Source organism: Acartia tonsa, chromosome 14, assembly GCF_053477335.1.
Source record: "Acartia tonsa isolate MP-2025a chromosome 14, ASM5347733v1, whole genome shotgun sequence".
NCBI classification, from domain to species: domain Eukaryota; kingdom Metazoa; phylum Arthropoda; class Copepoda; order Calanoida; family Acartiidae; genus Acartia; species Acartia tonsa.
The window spans coordinates 2,057,386-2,080,272 of record NC_137273.1 but is presented as its reverse complement, the minus strand read 5'-3'; the positions used below and the strand labels follow the sequence as shown (position 1 = coordinate 2,080,272).

General features: G+C 31.9%; 1 protein-coding gene across 3 annotated transcripts in view; it reads right to left on the bottom strand.

Annotated features, from left to right (window-relative positions):
• Window positions 1–798: 798 nt before the first annotated feature.
• Window positions 799–22,887, bottom strand: part of Su(H) (recombining binding protein suppressor of hairless) — a 57,929-nt gene continuing 35,840 nt past the window's right edge. Inside the window, exons 1-14 of one of the 3 annotated variants that reach the window (XM_080147211.1) lie at window positions 19,535–20,152; window positions 16,376–16,469; window positions 15,384–15,506; window positions 10,596–10,695; window positions 9,964–10,161; window positions 7,832–7,949; window positions 7,277–7,363; window positions 6,814–6,951; window positions 6,147–6,271; window positions 5,535–5,663; window positions 4,196–4,273; window positions 3,519–3,700; window positions 2,372–2,453; window positions 799–1,880 (exon numbers count right to left, since the gene is read on the bottom strand). In XM_080147211.1, the coding sequence (XP_080003337.1) occupies window positions 1,713–1,880; window positions 2,372–2,453; window positions 3,519–3,700; window positions 4,196–4,273; window positions 5,535–5,663; window positions 6,147–6,271; window positions 6,814–6,951; window positions 7,277–7,363; window positions 7,832–7,949; window positions 9,964–10,161; window positions 10,596–10,695; window positions 15,384–15,506; window positions 16,376–16,469; window positions 19,535–19,736 (1,824 nt within the window). In that variant the 5' untranslated portion in view covers window positions 19,737–20,152 and the 3' untranslated portion in view covers window positions 799–1,712. Of the gene's footprint in view, window positions 1,881–2,371; window positions 2,454–3,518; window positions 3,701–4,195; window positions 4,274–5,534; window positions 5,664–6,146; window positions 6,272–6,813; window positions 6,952–7,276; window positions 7,364–7,831; window positions 7,950–9,963; window positions 10,162–10,595; window positions 10,696–15,383; window positions 15,507–16,375; window positions 16,470–19,534; window positions 20,153–22,887 lie in introns of those variants that run through there. The other 2 variants (XM_080147212.1, XM_080147213.1) reach the window with 2 other exon arrangements.

The window sequence follows — 22,887 nt, the reverse complement described above, 5'->3', positions numbered from 1 at the left end:
ATTTTTGGGAAAGCATTTTCAGAACTCATCATAAGGTCCCAGTACAATGTTTCCACGTTTATTTTCTACCCTAATAAGCCGTGGGGTCGGGTGTGATAGGTTGCTTTATAATTTTGCTTAATTTTCTACAAATCTCCCTCCTTATATTATTACTAGCGGCTTCGCCTCTAGCCTCTAGGGACTTCGTCGCAAAAGGTAATTTAAAAAAAATTAAGTACCTCTGGTGCTGCAACCACTGATTTTAAATTGGTGTGGGGGGGGGGATTTTTATTTTTGGGGGTGTCCCAAGCTCCAAGAAAATATCCTTAAATCACCACAGGACCATTAGGTATATTCCTGAAGAGTAGAATCCAATACGTTAAGTGGTTACCGAGATCTTCAAGGACGGACAGATAGGCATCATTCTACATTGTATTAAAGATGATAATCTTCCTAAAGCTGATATTTTTGAATTAGCCTCCAGGTTCAGTTTCCATGCCCTTGTTCCAAATCAGTGGCGTGTAGAGGGTTTTGCCAGTGCACTTCGAAATTTTGACACCCCCATTACGATTTTTGGCAACCCCGTTGATCCACGCCTCTTGTTGTCCCAAAACCCCCCAAAAAAGCGTCTATGAAAACGCAATTTTATGAAGAAAAAAAATTTAAAGTTTAAGGGGGGTGTAATATTTTTAGCCGATCACCCCTACACCCTTGACAATGGGGTGGACACCAACTTATCCCCTTAATTTTGCCTAAGGGGGTGTATCTCACTCCCTGTTCTTAATAGGACAATTCGCTACAAAAAAAAAACGTAAAAAATTGGATGAGAAATATTTTATTTGTACATCTTTTTTCATAATACCAATTTTTTCATAATTAACACAATATATTTAATTAATATAACAAATAATTCATTCAAGAAAAAAAACAAAAAAAATACAAAAATAATTACTAGGTAAAGAATATGAATTTTATTAAATATGAATTAAGTAACTAGATAATGATATAAGTACATTTTTAAGTAAATGCTTTAATTATAATTATAATAGAAATATAAAAATAAGTTTAATTTAAATGCCATTGCTATGTCTTTCATATTAAGTGACATTTTATATGAGAAAAAAAAGAAAAATCAGCCTTTTTTACATAACTTTTAGGCCTCTAAAAAAGCTCACTTTGGTGATTTTTACATGATTTTTTGGACAGCCTTTCAAAAAATGGTAGATTTTTTTTTACATATTTTTGGCTATAAAACAATTTTTAAGCTTTTATTAAATAATTATCACTATAAGTATGTGTAAGAAATTAATTATAATTTTATAATAAATTTTGGTCCTTCTTTATATTTTCACAGCTTTTTTATATAGGTAAGCGTTTTTTTTATATAAAGAGGGTTTTAAGGATTTTTAACCCCCTTAATATACTGGATAACTTATTATTATTTTTTAATGAATTTGGTGTTGATATTTACATGAGTGACTTCTTCAGTAGGTACAATTTATACAATTTTTATTCAAGTTTCAAAGAGATAGGACAATTATATCACTTTGTCTGCCTCTCCTGTAACTTGTGTAGGCTTTTTTTTTTGTAGGATTGTCTTGATATGATTAGGTTTTATTACACTTTTTGTATAATAAAATTAATAGAAACGGTCATATTTATAATATTTGATGAAAATCGCCGAAAAAAACGTCATTTTTTGTCCTTTTTTTGAGGCACAAAATAATGGCGGTTTACATGGCCGGCAGTTGGCCACCGCCGCCGCCGGTGTAGTCGATCTGGTGGCGCATAATGTCATCGGCGGTTGTGCAGTGGTTCCGTGGCCCTGGCTCTGGTGTGTACGTGAAGGTCAGCCCTGTTGCGTAGATTATTCCGTCGTTGCGGACCAAACTGACAGGCACCTGAAAATTTTGTAAAAATTAGTCAAATTATTAGAAAAAAAACTGGGAGAGGGAGGGGATATTGGACTGTAAATTATGCTGGTACCCAAAGTTTTGGAGACACCTCCTTTCCAAATCATTAGAAAGAGAGCTGGGGGAGGTAAGGAATATTGGACTGTAAATTACACTGGTACTCAAAGTTTTATAATCAAGAAATCCCATTAATAGCTCAAATCTTTGGGTACTTTAATTAGGTGGATTTAACTAATAGTGTTTAAACTTTTCAACCAACAATTCGAGCTTGATACCTCCCCACCCAACTAAGATCATACGTGTTGAATAAAGGGAGGGGACATTTGACTGTTTATTTTACTGGTACCCAAGGTTTAATATACACCTTTAAAACTTTGGGAACTTATAATCTAGCAGTGTTCAAACTTGTCAGTGTCCAATAATTCTAATCTACTGAAGGGGTATAATTTTGTTTATCATAATTGTGAATGTACACATACCTGGGTTGGTTGTCTGACCCACTGCCATCCATTTCTAAATGCTGATATGTCAGGCACCACACACAACATACTCTCTTGACATCTATAAATAAAGTAAGGTTAGGTTAGGTAAGATATCCCCGCAGGGATTGGGTTATAGTAAAAAAAGGGAAAGAACAGAACAGTAAAATTTTGTTGAATAAGTTATAAAAAAAAGCTAGAATTGCCATTTATCCTATTCCTTGGCATCTATAATAAAAATAAAGTTAGGTTAGGTTAAGTAAGATGTAAGATACCCCCGCAAGGATTGGGTTATAGCTTATGGGTACAAAAAGGGAAATAGCAAAAACATATGCATAGTTAGCTAGAGTTTATGTCTAAACATGGTAGAATTGTCATTTAATCTATTATATAAAGTAGTAAGGTTTTTGTCTGTTCATTTAGATCTCGCTATCCACTAGTTAATGGGAGCTTCACATAGGTTCTATAATAAAGGTACTAAGAAAGAGAGGGAATGTCTGATTGAGCCAATAGGAGAATCGCATCGGAATTTACATTGGATCTCATTGGTTGAAATTGTGTACACATTTTCCTACGAAGGCATGTTTTTTTTCATTTCATACATACATAAAAGTCAGCTGTAAACAGTATATTTTCTTAGTAGAAAGCTTTGCGGAATCAGAATTAATTGCCCAAAAATTTCGTTTAAATTTGAAAGCTTAGTAACGAGGTGGATTCTTAAAAAAAAAGTAGGCTGGCTACTCGCTGGTGAGGCAAAATTATTTTTGTGAAAAATCCTCCAAAATCGATTAAAAAAATTTACAAAAATTAAATAAAATCTTAAAGGGTTATCAACATATGATTTTGTTTAATTTTTTGTAGATTTTTAATGTGCTTTTGGATGATTTTTCACAAAAATAATTTTGCCTCACTATCGAGTAGCGAGTCTATAATTTCTTAAGAATCCACATAAACTTGAGTCGAAAGTAAACAATACTTTTGTCTGCTAGGAATGTTCCTTCTTAGATCTGACGAAAAAAGGGTTCAGAATATGCTTCTATTCTTCTATTTCTATTGGTTCTATATACGTGTTTTAAAATTAAAGTCTTTGTATAGTTTTAGGCTATTTTTATGCCTCCCCCATACCCAACCAAAAAAAATCACATACCTATACATTGTCTCGCTCTCCACATCGCCGAACCACACCTTGAGGTTGGGGGTGAAACACTCCCCGGTCAGCTCGAGCATGGCCACGTCCCCGCCCCCATTCAGGTGCAGGGAGTGGACCACGGGCACGGGGGTGACGGGGGCGCGCACCGGCCCCATTCCCTCGTAGAACTGATATTCAACCTGGAATAAAATTGCTTATTAGTTATGATAATTACAGGGATGTAAAGGGATAAGACAATGGCTGATAAATTGATGTTAATCTCTAATGATGATACACAACGTTACCCCTTCTGTAGATTACAATAAGTGAAATGTTAGGACACTCAACTAAATGAACCAACCAATCAAAATTCAATAAAAGTCCCCAAGGTTGTTAGGCCAAAGAAAAAGAAAGTGTTATTTTAAAACTTTGGGGGCTAGTGTAATTTACAGCCCAATGTCCCATCCCTCCCTGGATAAATATCTAATTGAAAACAATAGGATAAAAGTCGCCTTTAGATATATATTTTGGGTTAACAAAACTGGTTTTTGTATTATAATTTTTCATTTTAATGGGAAATTGTCTGTAAAAATATCCTATACCAGATTTTTTAGTATGCCTGATAACCGGTTCTAATCCAGCGGATATTAACCGGTTTCGAAGCCATACTGGGAAAACAAGAACGATTCTATTACCTTGTCGGTGGAGATAATTGTCCAGTTAGCGCCGTCATTCAACATCTCCTTGTTGGGCTCTTTAGGACATGGGGTAGCCTAAAATAAATAAATTTATTAATCATCAAAATTCAAGTATTTTAATGTGATACAACCATAGTTATATATTTTTATGACAGTGAGAAAAATTGTAGTCAATTCAGCTCATTTATTGGTCAATTCGTTCATCCTGTAGGAGGGGAGGGGATGGGGTAAAGGGGGTATCATTATTTTAGCCAGCTGCGAGTATCAATTTACATTTAATTTACATTCAATTTGTATCCATTTATACTTCGTCGTTAAATCTATTGAATAACTTAAAATCCTTCATGTAGAAGGTACACTTGTATATATCTATCTATTTATCTATCATCTATCTATCTATTAATACCTGGAACTGAATGATCCTCTCCTGAGACAGACAGAGGTACATCCTGTCAGTATCCTTCATGTAGAAGGTACACTTGTATATATCTATCTATTTATCTATCATCTATCTATCTATTAATACCTGGAACTGAATGATCCTCTCCTGAGACAGACAGAGGTACATCCTGTCAGTATCCTTCATGTAGAAGGTACACTTGTATATATCTATCTATCTATCTATTAATACCTGGAACTGAATAATCCTCTCCTGAGACAGACAGAGGTACATCCTGTCAGTATCCTTCATGTAGAAGGTACACTTGTATATATCTATCTATCTATCTATCATCTATCTATTTATTAATACCTGGAACTGAATAATCCTCTCCTGAGACAGACAGAGGTACATCCTGTCAGTATCCTTCATGTAGAAGGTACACTTGTATATATCTATCTATCTATCTATTAATACCTGGAACTGAATAATCCTCTCCTGAGACAGACAGAGGTACATCCTGTCAGTATCCTTCATGTAGAAGGCACACTTGTATATATCTATCTATCTATCTATCATCTATCTATTTATTAATACCTGGAACTGAATAATCCTCTCCTGAGACAGACAGAGGTACATCCTGTCAGTATCCTTCATGTAGAAGGTACACTTGTATATATCTATCTATCTATCTATCATCTATCTATTTATTAATACCTGGAACTGAATAATCCTCTCCTGAGACAGACAGAGGTACATCCTGTCAGTATCCTTCATGTAGAAGGTACACTTGTATATATCTATCTATCTATCTATCATCTATCTATTTATTAATACCTGGAACTGAATAATCCTCTCCTGAGACAGACAGAGGTACATCCTGTCAGTATCCTTCATGTAGAAGGTACACTTGTATATATCTATCTATCTATCTATCATCTATCTATTTATTAATACCTGGAACTGAATAATCCTCTCCTGAGACAGACAGAGGTACATCCTGTCAGTATCCTTCATGTAGAAGGCACACTTGTGTAGCTGGCTGACAGGATCGTCAGCGTCAAGGATGGCCATCTGTTTGTCAACCTGGATAGAAATAATCCTGTTAATGGTGGAGTATTTAAATAACACATACTTATTAGATTAATAAATATAGATTTTACCAGGAATGAAAATTGGACTGTAATTTACACTGGTACCCAAAGTTTTATATTCAAGTTCTCTCATTAGTCGACTTAAATCTTTAAGTACTTTTACCAAATCTTGTTTGGATGAAATTAGCAGTATTAAAACCAACAGGGTGATTATGCTTATCATCATTGGATATTAACATCAATTTATCGTCCATTGTCTTATTCCTTAAGATTCTTAAGGGTAACCTTACCTTTCTGATGATAAGCCTTGGCAGTGCCATGCCGATACTGCTACAAACCAGCTAGTACCCAAAGTTTTATAAATAAATTTTTTTTTACTTATTGGCTAAAAAACTTTGGGTACTTTAACTAAATCTTGATTGTTTGGATCAAATTAGCAGTGTAATAACTTTTCAACCAATAAAAATAAACTTACCTTTCTAATTATAAGCCTAGGCAGTGCCATGCCGGTGATGCTACAGACCAGTTTGACAGACGAACCGTAGTGTATGTAGCCGTCGCGGACGGTAAACTCTTCGCTCTCGCTCTCGTTATCATCCACTATAAAAATATTTTATTATATAAAGTCTGAAGCTTAAGATCTCAATGACTAATAAACTTTTTTTAGGGAATTTTTACTTGTGCCTTTAGAAAGTATTAGGCTATTTTATTTCCAGATTTAAGTCTTCGGATGGGACAGATTTAGGCAAATTTTCCTGCTTTTTTCAACCATTTCATATACAGAGCCCCTAGAGGCTAGTGGCGCATCCGCTATAGTAAGTAAATGTTTATGTGTGTGTGTATAGCGAAGGATCTCGCTAAATGCTGAACCGATATGGTTCTCCTTTACAATAAAGCTTCTCAAAGATCCTAGACAAACTCCTAAGAAAAATCGCCCCTTGTAATAATTAAACCGTTTCCATTATTTTTTCTTTTTGAACATATTTCATAAAAAAATCAATATACTTCTAGAAAAAATGTGTAAAAATGTGTAAAAATGTTACAAAATGTAAGTCCAATTTTTTTTTATAAAACATGGTAGGTAGGTAAGATTATAATTTTTTTTTTTTTTGGGGGGGGGCTAAAATGAATAAAATACTTACACAAATGGATGGTGAAGGCACCCCACTGGACGCTGGACGCGTGAAAGTTCCCATTCTCTACATGCAGGTACCGGGTGGACACTGTCTGGGACCTCAGGCGGTTGAACAGGGCTACCTTAGTCCCGCTCGCGATACATACTAAATATAGAAAAACTTTTGGTATCCAAAGTATTTGAAAAAATTTAGTGGTACCCAAAGTTTTAGAAAAAAGTTTATTAGTACCCAAAGTATTAAAAAAACTAAACATAAAAAAAATTCCCAAAAGAAAGTTTATTTGAATGTTGGCTTGAAAACTGTGGGGACTTTTATTACCTATAATTGGAGTGTACATTAATTTATCGTCCATTGTCTTATCCCTTAAGATCCCTGACTATTTTTGGATTAGAAAGAACCAAAAGCAAAGTAGCAAAGCAACTCTACAATAAGTGTCTAAACTTTTCAACCAATTAGGAAAAGTACTTACGGTCAGCGTTCTTCAAACTCTGCTTCTTTTTGGATGGTTTTGAGATTACTTTGATACGCTTCGAGTGAAAGACGCCAATATCGGTTCCTGAAAAAAATGGAAATTAATGTTGAAATTTTATCACGCAACCTTATGAGTAGAAATATTTTTTTTTCAAGGGGGGGGCGTTAATCCCTTCTAGGAGTAATCCATTCTAGGAGTTGTAGCATCCCCTTACCCAATGGTTAAGAACCTGCCCTATCCCAATAGAAAACGATCAATCCAGTTGTTTATTAGATCTAAACAGAAAAAAACATACATCCAGCTGATTTTATATCCAAAATTTTTCAATAAAAATGTTTTGTTTTCTTTCTGGGAGGGAGTGGACATTGAACTATGAATTACACAGGTACCCACTGGATCAAAAACTTTGGGTACTTTTAATCAATTTTGAATTAATCTACAGAAGGGGTAATTTTGAACAACATAATTGGGAATGTACATCAATTTATCATCCATTGTCTTAACCCTTTACAACCTTTTTTTAAACAACAAAAAAATCTGTGAAAACTCTACCATCATAAAATTGTTGTTTGTAGTTCTTACCATTTCCATAGAACATCTTGAGGGACAGCAGGAAATGTTTCCGCTTGTCAGAATCAGAAATAAACAGGGTCTTGGCTGCACAGTAATGCTGAAAAAATAATAATAATTAGAATACATGGGGGGGGGGGGGGGAGGGGACATTGGGCTGTTTATTACACTAGTCCCTAAAGTGTGTATAATAATAGCTTAACAACTTGGGACACTTTTATTGAATTTTAATTGGTTAGTTAAAATTTTAGTTTTAACCACTTATTGTTACCTACATAACGGGTAATTTTATTTACCATCAATGGGGATGTACATTGATTAATTGGCCATTGTCTTATCCCTTCAGATCGCTTTAGAAAAATATTGATGAAAAAGGCTAATGTATTTACAGACTAACAGACAATGTTTACTATTCACGTATGGGCCCTCAGATGTCAAAACTTTATTTTAGTGTTTGGCCAAAATGACTTAGCAATTGTATCTGTAAGTACGTCTAATAACATCCTTTGCTATTTTTAAAATCCTAGAAAATTTTTTTTGCAAGAAAATTGCATAAATTCGCAACCTTTTTTAGAACCACTACATAACTCGAGTTTTAAAACTTTTTATATAAAATCCTTTTTACAAAAAATATCAATAATTACTTAAAATTAAACCTGAAAGAAAAAAAATCTCATTACACGTGTTAATTTGCATGTTTTAGGTCTTTTTTTGAGGAAAGTATAACTTCCACATTTTTGACAATAATATATTTTTTTAACATTTCAAAGTAAAATATAATAAAACTTAAACGATTTTTCTTGAATTATCAGTTGAAAATTTCATCAAACATGCAATTTAAGTGATGAAAATTTAATAAAATCATTTTTAGAATGTTTAGAATTACCAATTTTCTACATTTAAAACAAAATGTTAACATAATTTAAAAACATTTTAACATATAACTTCAAAAATCATTAACATTTTATAAAAAGATGTTTCAAAAAATAAATCATTAAAAGGTATTAAAATGCATTTGAAATTACTTAAAATTAAAACGAGAACATCTTTTTACACTGTATTCTATGTAATAGAGTTTAAATGACATGATTAGTGAATGAAATATTTCCTAAACTCATTAAGCCTTTTTGTGACTATATTAAAAATAATTTATTTTGTTTTATATTGCTTTTTTATTCAAATATTTGACAAAATTTTCCCTACGTCAATAAAATAAAGTCAGTTTTTTACTGTTTCCAGGTTTTTCTTTATAATTATAACAATTAAATATAATATAAATCTTCATTATCTTTTATTTGAATTATCATACACATTAAAATGTAAAGTATAAGCTAGAATAGCACTTTTTTCAACGAATATTTTAATGACATTATATCAAAATAATTCCTCTTAAATATCACACAACATATGATTGGGAAGTATAGCCATTTCTTGGAGGTATAATATTTACAAAAATACCATTAATTCTGTTTTTATCAGAAGTTAAAAAAATTGAACAATTCTAAAACAATGGTTGGCTGTCTAGATATTGAGTACACTAAGATTACGTCTCTGTTCTATTAAAATAACGTTGCAAAAAGAGGGGTTCTGAAAGTAATCTACCTAATTTTTTTTAAAGAACCAACAAGTACTGTCAGTATCTTTTTTCTTGTAATCTAGCAGACAATCAAATCATAACACAATTTTCATGATAAAATATTCAGGTTTCTACTTCACATTTTAAAAAATATACTGATCAATAAAATGTTCAAAATTTTACTTTGTACTAATTGACAAAATATGTTGTAATTCTTATTTTAAAGTTACATTTTTATCCCTGACAAAATCATAGACGACTTTTAAAGGCATCTTATCTAAACTTTTTGAAGAAAAACTTAAAAACGTTAATTAAGTATGAAAACTATTTTCTTCGATTTTTCTGAAGTTATTATCGCATTCTATGGGTTTTTTATTATCATTTACTTATATCGAAAGTGCCAAACATTGTACCCTAACTTATTCATTTAATAAAAAACCAGCCGTGTATTAGATTATAGAGTGCCTTTGCTTTCAAAAACAATGTTTTTATTTATTGGCCGATTTTATTTATATATTATGACTTTCTTGTTATTTACCTTTCCATTTAGATCCAACTGCTGCATGTCCTGTTCGCTGTTGCCGATGCCAATGAATGCGCACAGCTGGCTGCCCTGCTCCGACTCGCCGGCCCGCTGCATCTCCTCACGCTTCCGCCGCCAGCCGTCGCCGTACAGGTAGATGCACGGCGGCGGACAGAAAAAACGCTTCTCGTTACCGTACGACTTTTGAGCAACCTATGAAAAAAATAGAGAATTTTTAAAATGAATCATATTGTTTAGGTAATCAAAATATAAAGAAGGAGGGGACTTTAGACTGTGAATTATACTGGTACCCAAAGTTTTATAACTCAAAACTTTGGGTACTATCATTATATTTTAATTAGTTCCAAACTAGTAGTGCCCAAACATTTAAACTAACAATTTTATCTACAAATGGGGTGATTTTGATTATATTCATTGGTTAAGAGAAACAAACAAATTTTCTAATTTAGAAAGTATATGATTCTTTTTTTGTATAGTTTAAATGATTGGGTACTGGATTATTTTATCTTCCACTCACCTATCTCTGTAGCTTTTTTATGTAAGAAAAGTGCTTTACAGACAGACAGACACAACAAACAAACTACTATTCACATACAGACAAAGGTTCTACAAATAAAAGTGCCTACCTTAGCATGTAAAATAACTACGACCATATCTCCACGTTCCCTCAAATATTTCTTCATCGCATCACGGGTTAATCGCTGCTCTTTTAACCGATATGATGACCTACAATAGAAAAAAAATTACATGGGATAATGTTAAAAAGATTATACTGGTATCCAAAGTTTTTAAAAACAAGTTTTTTCAATTATTGACTTTGTTGAACAAACCAGTGGTGTCCAACTGAATAAAATTTCATTTTGTTTATCATAATCGGGAATGTACATCATTTTATCGTCCATTGTCTTATCCCTGAAGATCCAATGCAACAATTGCAATTTGACCTATTTTTCTATCCCTAAACCATAGCTACTAAAAAAGTTTTTTTTCAACTATTAAAATCTTTTAAAGAGCCTTTTGGCCTGAAATTTTTTTTTTTAAATGCAATTTCCACCCCCTTCTCCATTCTTCCCTAAAACCAAAATTGGTTTTTAAACTGTTAAAGTAAATGCAAACCCCAGGGATTAATGGATAAGACAATGGAAAATTCTTCATGTATGAAATTTCTGAATTCTAGGTTGTTATATTAATTTAATGTTGTAATGTTCTATCCCTCCCAACCTGTAAAAGACAAGAATTAGGATAAAGATAATAGTTATTTCTTTCATCGTATTATAAACCGCTTTCCGCGGATATAGAAAGTACATAAAACTAGTTTTTTTAGCCCCGAGGTGCCGAAGGCACCGGCTACAAAAACTGGTTTTAATCTTATGATTGTAAATGTACATTTCTATATTCGTAGAAAGCTGGATATAATACGATGCTAGACATAGTTTTTTCGTATGGATGAGAACCGGTTCCTATCCACCGTATTCGAATGAATACGAGAAAAGTATTTACAGAGTGAAAATTTTGTTTATAAGAGCCATTCTTTTACTATTTTTATTTGGGGTTTAAGAGCCATTTACGTCCGGTCTTTAGTTTGAATTCTAACCACAAGCCATGGGCACCCTGTTTACAAAGGGGGGGGTTTCAAAAAGTGTCACAACCGCCCCCTCCCTTCAACATAGTTTTACTAATCTTATTTGGGTTTAAGAGCCATTAATCCGGTTTTTAGTTTGAGTAGTAACCAAAAGCTATGGGCACCCTCTAAAAAATATATGTCATATTGGGGTTAAGAGCCATTATTTCCTGTTTTTTTTTTTTGTATAAATACAAACCAAAATCCATGGGATCTTTTAATAGACTAATACCTAAGCTTTACTATTTTGGGTATTAGAGCAATTATATCCGTTTGTTTGTTTGAATACCGACCAAAAGCCGTGGGTACCCTGTTTAATTATAAATCTTAGTTTTACATATTATATGGAATTTAAGAGTTAATTATATCCGGTCTTTAGTTTCAATACAAACCAAAAGCAATAGGCACCTCGTTTTACTAATCTTATTTGGGTTACAAAACTTACTAAACACATTAAAAGAAAGATAGATGGAGGGGAAAGACAATGGATTATAAAATAAATGAAGAATATATCTATCTTCCATTGGACTATCACTGAATAGTAAGATACAGTGATAGGCCAATTGATCTACAACCATTTATTCCACCCATTTCTTTATGATATTATAAGTAAATAAATTGCACATATAAATATGATTTAAAACCATCTTAAATACCTACTGTATAAAAATAAATATTTTCCTTTGAATTTCTTTAACATCTTAAATATAAGAGACAAGAGTTCTACAAAAGTATGTAATAATAAGATTTTTAATTGTTTCATAAGATCACTCAAACAGCTTATTTTATTGAAGTCTCAATTTTAAGAAGGCTTCATAACAGGTTCTATGCTATTTACTTTGTTTTGAGTACAATTATCCCTATTTTTGTATCTTAAGAGCATGGGAAAAGTCCAGATGTGCTTTTCCCCCTCCATTTCTCTATCCCTCCCTCCCTCTCTATATCTCCTTTCTCTTTCTCAGAGATCTTAAGGGATAAGACAATGGACATTAAATTAATGCACACCCCCAATGCTTAATAACAAAATAACTTGTAGTTTAAAATATTGGTGGAAAAGTTTGGACACTGACACCCAAGCAAGAGTCCCCAAAGTTTTCAATCCAACATATAAGATATCATATATATAAAACTTTGTGGATCTGTATTATTTTAAGTCCAATGTCCCCTCCCTCCCTGTAGAAAAATATGTAAAAGCCTTCTTTCCCCCCCACCTCTCAAATTTCTTCAACATTTGATACCAGTGACAGGGAAATAACAACAGAAGAAAAAATAATAATAAATCGACCAAGATGATTACTAAAACAATGAGGTATACATATAGGTATTATCAGGGATCTTAAGGGATAAGACAATAGATGCTAAATTGATGTACATCTCTAATGATGATAAACAAAATTACGCATTCTGAATATCAAACTGTTAAACTTTAATAAAAGGTACCCAAAGTTTTAAGTCGGCGTCTTTTATTAAACTTTGGGAACAATAATAATTTAGAATCCAATGTCCTCTCCCTCCCTAGGGTATTATACATTTTACACAACGTTTAAAGACTTAAATATTTATTTTTATTGAATTTTTATTATAATTCAATACTTTTTGAATTTATTTACATAATATTTCTTAGAAAAAGTATTTTTATTATAAAAGTTAATTAATTTCATTTTTAAAAGGACCATTTTAAAAATAAATTGCTTTAAAAAGGCAAAATTGTCTTAAGGCTATCAAATTACAAAAAAAACGCACACAAAAAGATCGCTCTAGTGACCAACGGCCTCTGATTGGTTGAAAAATCCGCGAGAGTCAAAAAGTCAATCCCAATACTCGTCTCTCATTGGTTGAGAGCCAGAGAAGTCAAGATATACCATTGGTTCACTGGACATTAGAAAAGAGGAGGGGGGTAATGACGGGGGGATGGTTTTGTTTAAATGTTGGCGGCGGAATAATTCTTAAAAGTGGTTTAAAACATTAAACACAATAGTTTTTTTGTGTTCTAAATAGCGTAGCATAAACAAAATTTTAAGAATATTGCCAGAAAGGGAGGGGACATTGGGCTGTTTATTACACTAGTCCCCAAAGTTTTATAATGTTAACTTATTCGTTGGCTTAAAAACTTCAGGGACTTTGATGAAATTAATTGGTTGTGTCGTTAAGTTGAGTGTCCAAACGTTTCAACCACTTATTGAAATCTACAGAAGAAGTAATTTTGTGTATAATCATTGGGGATGTATATCAATCTATCGGCCAATGTCTTATCCCTTTAGATCCATGGGTGCATTATCTTTATTTTAAACAATATTAAAACTAATATTATTATGGACGTACAGGCATGAGTAAATTATAGAGTAGCTTCGTTCACTACATTGTTTATTCTCTTCTCTATAATTTGACATGATTAAGAAAAATGGCTTTTAATTTGATACCATAATTTTCATATTACAATTTACAGTAAATACTTCTTTGTTATTTTTGCACTAAAATCTTTAGGGAGGGAGGGAACATTGGACTGTAAATTATACCAGTACCCAAAGTTTTATACTTAATTTCTCACTGCCTTTACATTGGTTGGTCAAAAATTTTCAACCCAACATTCAATCTACAGAAGGGGTAATTTTGTTAGACATTTTTGGGGATGTATACCAATTTCACATTCATTGTCTTATCTCTTTAGATCACTGGCCAAAAGTAATATTTTATATTAAAACAAAATGCTAAATAATTTACAAGAGCATGAATTTGAATATTTTTTTAAAAGAAAAAGAACACAATTTTATGAAAATCATAAACTTAACAAAGAATCTGGTTTTAAAAAATTAAGGAATAAAATTATGCAAAGTGTGAAAAGCTAAAAATTATTAAGTAGCAATGATCTTAAGGGATAAGACAATGGACGATAATTTAATGTATTTCCCTAATGATGATAAACTAAATTAAATAGGTTTAACACTAATAGTTAGGAACTGGCAAATCACAAGTCAGTAAAAGTACCCAAAAATATGGAGCAAACAAATAAGTTAATGTGGTTATAAAAAGTTTGGGTACCAGTGTAATCTTAATTCTCCTCCTTCAAGAGAAATGCTATACAAAAAAAAAGAAATTTAATGATGAATCTTTTCTTTATATTCTTGCAATAATTTTTTATTTTCTTGTTGTTACAAATTTTCAGGGATCTAAAGGGATAAGACAATTGACGATAAATTGATGTACATACCCAATGATGATACACAAAATTAACCCTCTTTTATATTACAATTAATGGTTGAAAGTTTGGATACTCAACTTAATAAACCCACCAATCAAAATTTAATAAAAAGTCCCCGAGGTTGTTAATTAAACGAATAAGAAAACTTTGGGGACTAGTGTAATAAACAGCCCAATGTCCCCTCCTCCCTCCCTGAAAATATTTTATTTTCTTGTTGTTTTCAAATTTGCCTAATTTTCAAATTTTTGTTGTTGAACGCAAAAATTTTAAAATTCAGAGAATTGAAAGATTTCTTTATTTCTTGGAGATTTTATTGTTCTGCTAATTTTTAATTGATTTATTGTTCTACTTCTTTTTTTGTAATTGAAATTAGATTATTACCGGGGATCTTAAGGGATAAGAAAATAGACAATACATTGCCTATGATAAACAAAATCACCCCTTGCCCAATGCCCTCTTGGACAATTGCAAAGGTGGAAAAGTTAATGGAAGATAAATTAAACAAAGTATGAAAAAAAATGATTTAACAATTTCACTGTTTTTTGGAATATTTTCATAACAAAAATGCGCAAGTGGCATAAAACCATGACTTACCCAAATCTCTCTATAGACATGGGGGGTGAAGAGGGTGGTGTCTGCATGGGCCCGGCCATGGTGGAAATTGCTAGGGGATTACCGCCCCAATGACTACCAGGCGGGATGGGGCCTAAACCAGGACTGAAAATAAAATTCTGGTTAATTTCGAACAAGTTTAGTTTTCATGAAATGGAATATCGTATCATAGACAGCTTTCCGCGGATATTAAAATGCCATACATGATTTTTCAGTATGGCAGAGAACCAGTTATAATCCAGCGAGTATTTATCGGTTTCAAAGTCATACAAACTTAAATGGCGTTATCCTCTTAGAAATTTTTTTTTAATTTTTTTCAATTTTGTACCCCCCCCCCCCCCCCCCCCGACTACCGACGAACAACTATTTTAGGTTAGGTTAGGTTTTAGGCTAGGGAGCCGAGCGCTGCGGCTAGGCAGGCTAGGGGGCCGAGCGCTGCGGCTAGGCAGGCAAGGGGGCCGAGCGCTGCGGCTAGGCAGGCTAGGGAGCCGAGCGCTGCGGCCGGAGTTCATAGTTCGCTGTCGAGGGGGGGGGGGGGGGGGGTACTCAAATTTTCAATATAGAAAAAAAAATTTCTAAGAGGATAATACCACTTAAATGTATGACAAACAGACAGACAGACAAACTAAATGCATTCTTTTTTAGTGGAGAATAACAAAAAAAATTGTGGAGTGACAAACGGACAAACGTAATTTATAAGAAGATACCTATTCAGTACATGGGGATAAAATCACTAAACCTTTTCCCATAAAATTTATAATGCTCTTTTGTAGCATGACTGATAGACCTACAGACCAAGTAAAAACATACTGGATTCTCTTAGGTATTAGGAATCTACACAAAAAATTCAGCCGTCCATCTTGAATAGCAACCAAGAAAATCACGTTTCCCCATAGCATTGCGGACAGACGGACAAAGTGAGTTATGAAACTTTGGGTACCTTACCTACAATGATAAAACTTTGGGTACCTTACCTACAATGATCACCGTTTAATTTATCTGGAGGAGTGAGGGAGCCAGGTATCATACCAGGATACCGACCATACCCGTACTTATCGCCCGACCAATCTAAAACAGAAAAAAACGTCAAATTATATGTCAAAAAATAGCCTAAAACCATCCAAAAACTATTAGAGAATTAGCCTTAGAATTCCCAAGACTTACAAACAAAAAAAACATTAATTTAAGAATTTTGTAATAAACGTATGTAATCTAACTTTTAAAACTAGCACCCTAACATCTTATTTGAAGGAGAAGAAGTAGGGCGAAAATAGCCTAAAACCATCCCATGACTAGCAAAAAAATACCAAGACTTACATATAAATCTAGCCTAAAACCATACTAAAACCTAAGACAATCTTCTCTAAAATGGAGAACTCTATCGGTTCAGTGGTTAGCGAGATCTTATAGATAAAACAAAGAAACTTTCAACTTTATACAATAGTTTAACATTAATATGATATAATAAAATGGTTGAATTAAAAATGTTACTTTTTTAAATGGCTGAAAATTTAAGTGACATAAACATTACTTGACATAATGTACATGAGAAAAAAAATGTAATTACTCTTAAAGCAAAATTATATAACATAATATATTCATAATTTATCATATTACTTAAACATACAAGGGATCTAAAGGGATAAGACAATGACCGGTAAATTGATGTATATCCCCAATGATGATACACAAAAATCCCTCTTAACAGTTATTGGTTGAAACATTTGGACACTCAACTTATTGAATCAACCAATCAATATTCAAAAAAAAGTCCCCAAAGTTGTTAAGCCAATGAATAAGAAAAGTTATTAAAAACTTTGAGGACTAGTGTAATAAACAGTCCATTGTCCCCTCCCTTCCTGACTTAAACAAATGATTATATTTGATTATAAACATTAAAATATCATTAATTATTCATGTAATTTTTATCTTGAACTTCAAGGATTTTTGTTTAATTTTTTTTAATCATAAAAAAACAGGGAGGGAGGGGACATTGGGATGTTAATTAAACTATTCCCCAAAGTTTTATAAAAACGTTCCCTTGTTCGTTGGCTATTGGTTCACTAAGTTAAGTCTCTAAACTATCAACTTCTAATTCCAATCTACAAAAGGTGTAATTTTGTGTATCATCATTGGGGATGTATATAAATTTATTGGTCATTGTCTTATCCCTGTAGATCCCTGTGAAAAAAGTTCTTAAAATATCCTTACAGTAAAAAAACATTGCATTTTTTGATAATTAAATTTCTTGTGAAAATTTGGAGGGGGGGGGGTATGATATCATAACATGATTGGTTTAATAATAAATATATGATCACACAACAACACCCACCCCCCTTATAAAAACATATAAACTATTTTTGACATTCGTCAGCTAAATATTGAATCTTAATTAGATTGTATAAAATTTTAAACCTATAATTTCAAAATAATATAATTTTGTTTATCATTATAGGAAAGGAAAAACAATTTATCATCCATTGTCTTATTCTAGGAATCCATTTTATTTTATAAATTAAGCACTAGTAACCAAAGTTTTATAATCCCGTTTCTTATTAGTTGGCTTATAAAATTTGGTAGGTACTTTTATCAAATAGCTTCAAACATTTTAACATGTAATTTTCAGCAATAGAATGGGTGATTTTATTTATCATCATTGGGGATGTATTGATCAATATATTGTCCATTGGCTTATTCCTTATTATATATTGTGTGTGTGTATGTGTAAATCAAAAATGAATTTACTTTTTTTTCAGATTTCTGGATAAATATTAATTTTCTGGTCGAGAGAGCTTCGTGGGAGCTTTAAAGTCATGAGATTTTTGGTTCGGTCAGTAAGCAGGCCACACCAGGGTGTTTAGGCGATAAGACAATAGGGGATACATTGATATACATCCCCAATGATAATAAACAAAATTGCAATACCTCAACGTAGATTAATTATGGGTTGAAAAGTTTTGACACTACTAAATTACTAATTACTAATCCAAAGTTTTTAAGGAAACGAATAAGATAACGTGTTTATAAAACTTTGGGTACCACTCAAATGTCCCCCCCCTTCCTTTGTGAAGATACAGGGAGGGATATGACACAGGAAGAATTATTTTTTTACGCCACTCAAAATTTAAAAAAATAGGAAAATTGCATCAGCAGAGGAGTTGTTATGCCTTGAGTTTAATAGTCAAAAACTTTTAACATTTAAAGCTTCTTATTAAATAAAATATTATTTTAATAATAAAAATAGAATGTAAAACTTACTAGATATTATAAAAATAAAAAAAGTAAAACAAGCCATAATCATTTCTAGTCTATTTTGATTAAAATAGTTGAAACGAATCTACAAAAATTTTAAAATCTTATATTGATATATATGAATTAAACCACTTAAATAATAACTAAGTTTTATAATTTTACATCTAGCAAAATATCAATTCAGCCAGTTAAAAATAATTAGGTAAATAATATGATATTAAAATTTTCAATGAATATTAATGTTTTTAAATAATAATGAAACTTTGTTTTCAAACAATTTTATTAATAAATTTAATGTTTATTTACTATGAGAACAAACCGTGGGAACTTTTTAAAAATATTTTTGGGAAAAATTCACGAAACCTCTTAACATAGAAAATTTCTGATTGTTTTATGAATTGGCTAAAGTTATATTTTGTATGATTAAGTTAATGTTTAAGTCTTTTTAAAGTGATTAAATGCATAACATATTAATATCCAAAAGGCAATCTTAATTATAATAGGAATACTTCTTCGATTCTAAGACCAAAATTAAATTTCTAAATAGTCAAAAATAATATAAAAAAGAAAATTTAACTTATTAATATAAAAAAATATTTTTCCAAAGATGTTACCTAATATCAATTCCTTCTGAATAAAAATTATAAAAAAGAAGAATGAAATATTATATGAAAAAAAACTCAAAAATCTAAAACTTTCAAAAGCAGAAAAAAATGTAGAAATAATTTTTTTTTTGTAAGTAACAAAACAGTTTTATTTTAAAGTTTTTACTATTGGTAATATTTTAACACATAACTGACAAAGTTTAAAGAACTTAGTATTCATAATAACTGCATAATATTGTTTAAAAATTATAAAAAAAACTTAAAATAAAATCGCACCTGAATGAATTTGATGTGGAGCATATGTGTTTAAATGTAAATTTGTATGGTCCATGTATGACATATGACTATTATAGGCATCATACTGCCCGTATGTATCAGCAGGATGACCGCTGTGACCACTATGCCCGCCGTGGGCCATGACCGGTGACCGCGGGTCCTCCCCCATATCAATTCTATCCTCTAATTTGGTCATTGTCATAAGTCTTTTTATATATCACAAATTTTATCAAAAAAGCACCTTATAAAGGTGCTTTTTAAGCTTTTGTATGGCACCCTTTAGATGTTTTTTAAACACCCGTTTTTTCAACAAAAAAAAGGGAAGAAAGAAAGAGAAAAAAGTCTCTTTAAGTTTCTCTCCAAATTTGTGCACAGATGTCTTTTTCTCACACTTTAGTCATGCCAAAATTTATCTCAAAACTTAACACACTTTTTTTCATATATAATAAAACACTTTTTTTTTAATACAAAACACTGATTATTAAGTTTTTGAAATCATAATTGATTTTTCTAGATAATGTTTTACTTTTTTGTATATCTTTATATTGCTTTAAACATTTAGAGGATGTGCTTTGTTGTATTATTGTAACTCAACTGGTATTAAATATTTTTTCATCAAACAACAGTCGCACACCGACGGACAGACGGATGGACGGACCGACACACACACACACACACACACCGCAATGTCCAACAATCCTCTAAGCGCTGAAATCAGAGATAAAGGGAGGAGGAGGGGGAAGTAGGGGAATTTAACAATTTGTCGTAGGTATATGGGGAAAGTGGTGGGAGGGGGGGGGGGGGGTATTTTCGCCCCCAACTTGGGGGAATATTTGACTCATGGTATTTCTAAAAGATCCCTCCACCCCCTCGCCCGTCACAACGGAGAATTGGGGGAAAAGGTGGAAAATCTACACAAAAAAGGGACGGGGGTGTTTTTAGTTAGATCATGAATCTTCAAAGATAGATAGATAGATAGCAAGTAAAGCTAGATAAAAGCCAGCGCTTTTATTGTGGATAGCCAGAAGATAGATAGATAGATTCTTATTTAATAATTTATTCCTTTAAGAACAAACTATACATAATTAAATCACATAGTCTTGAATTATTAATATATACAGTTTATAAAATAGCACATAAATTGTTAATAACAAGCAATATTATAATATATTGTAAAAAATTAACTAGTTATATTTGGAGACAGTTTGAAAATCAAATACTAAAGTATTTTGTGTTGTCTTTATATTTCAAAACAAAATTAATAAATTTTTCAATAAGATATGTTGATATACCACCTTTATCTAATAATTTTGAACAGAATTGAGCTAAAAGCAATGTTTGAGAAAAATAATTGTTTTCATTCCATCTTGATAGACAAGGTTCTTTACTAATTTTTAGCGCCTTGTCTTTAGCTGCTAAAATGAGCATCGAAATTTGAGCAAAATCGTCACCTTTAAAGCATTCATAATAGATGTTAAAAAGAAAGAAATTTTCTTTAAGGAAAATGAACTCAGGGCGACCCTGAAAGTAAATTTCATCTAGAAAAATAGCAAGACAATGGGCGAAGTATTTCGGGAATTTGCAGAAAAAAATTGCATGATCTGAATCATTTTTTACATAACATTTAGTACAAATATCACTATCAATTAGATTCCATTTGAATAATTTTGTACAACTTACCAGTGTGCGTATGTATTGTTCAAAAAGGAATCCTTTATAATATAAAGTTATAGGTAGATCAAGAACAATCTTAAAACTATTTTGAAAATTTTCAATATCTGGAAACCATTTTTTATCTACCTTTCTAGTTTCTATTGAAGGATGAATACTGGCAATTTTTTTCTTATGCATTTGTTTGAAAAAAAGCGAAAAAATTGATGGTGTCTCGTATGTAAGATAAAAAAGAGGTTTTTCTGCATTTTTATTCTTATTCAAAGATAAACATTGTAAGGAACTAAACTCAAACTCATTTGAAATGTTTATAACCACCTCTTTTAGTTTTGCATAAATTTCCAAGTTATGATTTTTTTATGATAAAACAACGAAACCTAGTCTTTTATTTTTCTTTATTGAGAAAAACTTTGATGGATAAAGGATTTGAAGGGATCTAAAGGGATAAGACAATGGCTGATAAATTGATGTACATCCCCAATGATGATACACATAATTACCCTTTCTGTAAATTAAAATAGGTAATTGAAACGTTTGGACACTCAACTTAATGAGCCAACCTATAAAATTCAATGTAAGTCCCCAAAGTTGTTAAGCCAACGAATAAAAAGCTTTATTATAAAACTTTGGGTACTTGTGTAATAGATTCTACCAGAGGGGCTGTTCTAAAGAAATTAGATCAATTTGATGGAATAGTCAAAATGGGTTGGAACATTTTTTCCCTATCAGTGCCAATGAACATAAAAACAGATTATTTCGTCTTTAACTTTTCCACCAATGAACAAAACAGTAAATTCTAATTTTAATGATAAATACAAAGTATTTGGCTTGGTCGAATGCAAGAAAGGAGGGTACCATGAGACTGTAAATCATACCTGTACCCAAAGTTTTATAAAAACGCCCTCTTATACGATGGCTCCTTAGGATTCTTAAATCTTGATTATATTTCCAACCCTTAATCTTTATCTACATAAGGGATAATTGTGTTTATCATAATCAGGGTAGTGTACCAATTTATCCTCCATTGTCTTATCCCCAGTACATACAATAAATAGGTTGGTCAAAAGTATAAAAGGCAGCTGGTTAAATATTATTCTATGCTGTTACAATGTAACATAGAATATTAAGACCATAAGAGCATTGGATTTTTTAAGGTTAGGGCCAAATAACAGGGATTATTCATATTATTTTATCTTGGAAAATTGTCTGCAATACAATGCTTTACATGATTATTCAGTATGTCTCAGAACCGGTTCTAATCCAGCGGAAAAAAATTGGATTCGAAGACTTTGTCTGTCCTTTCCTATAATTAATATTACACATAGAATATTTAGAGATTTTCAAATAAGATCTTTTTTTTAAGTTAGCATAGTAAAAAATTTAAAAATTATCATCTCTTGTATAAAAAAGGAGATTCTACTTATGTACGTAAATAGATGTTTAGATCAGAGTAGCAATTATGTATATCAGATAAGAACGAGACTGAACAGCCGGACACAGACAGACAACCCTCACCGCCAACACACACACTTCAAGATTCTAGGCCTAATACACCCTTATCTAAGGGCACTAGGCCTTCCTTTTCAGGTTCCTGCACACCAGAACAGAGTTACAGGTCGGAGGGTACAGATATGCATGATTATCCAACCTCAATACCACCAAATCATGCACTAGACAACCTC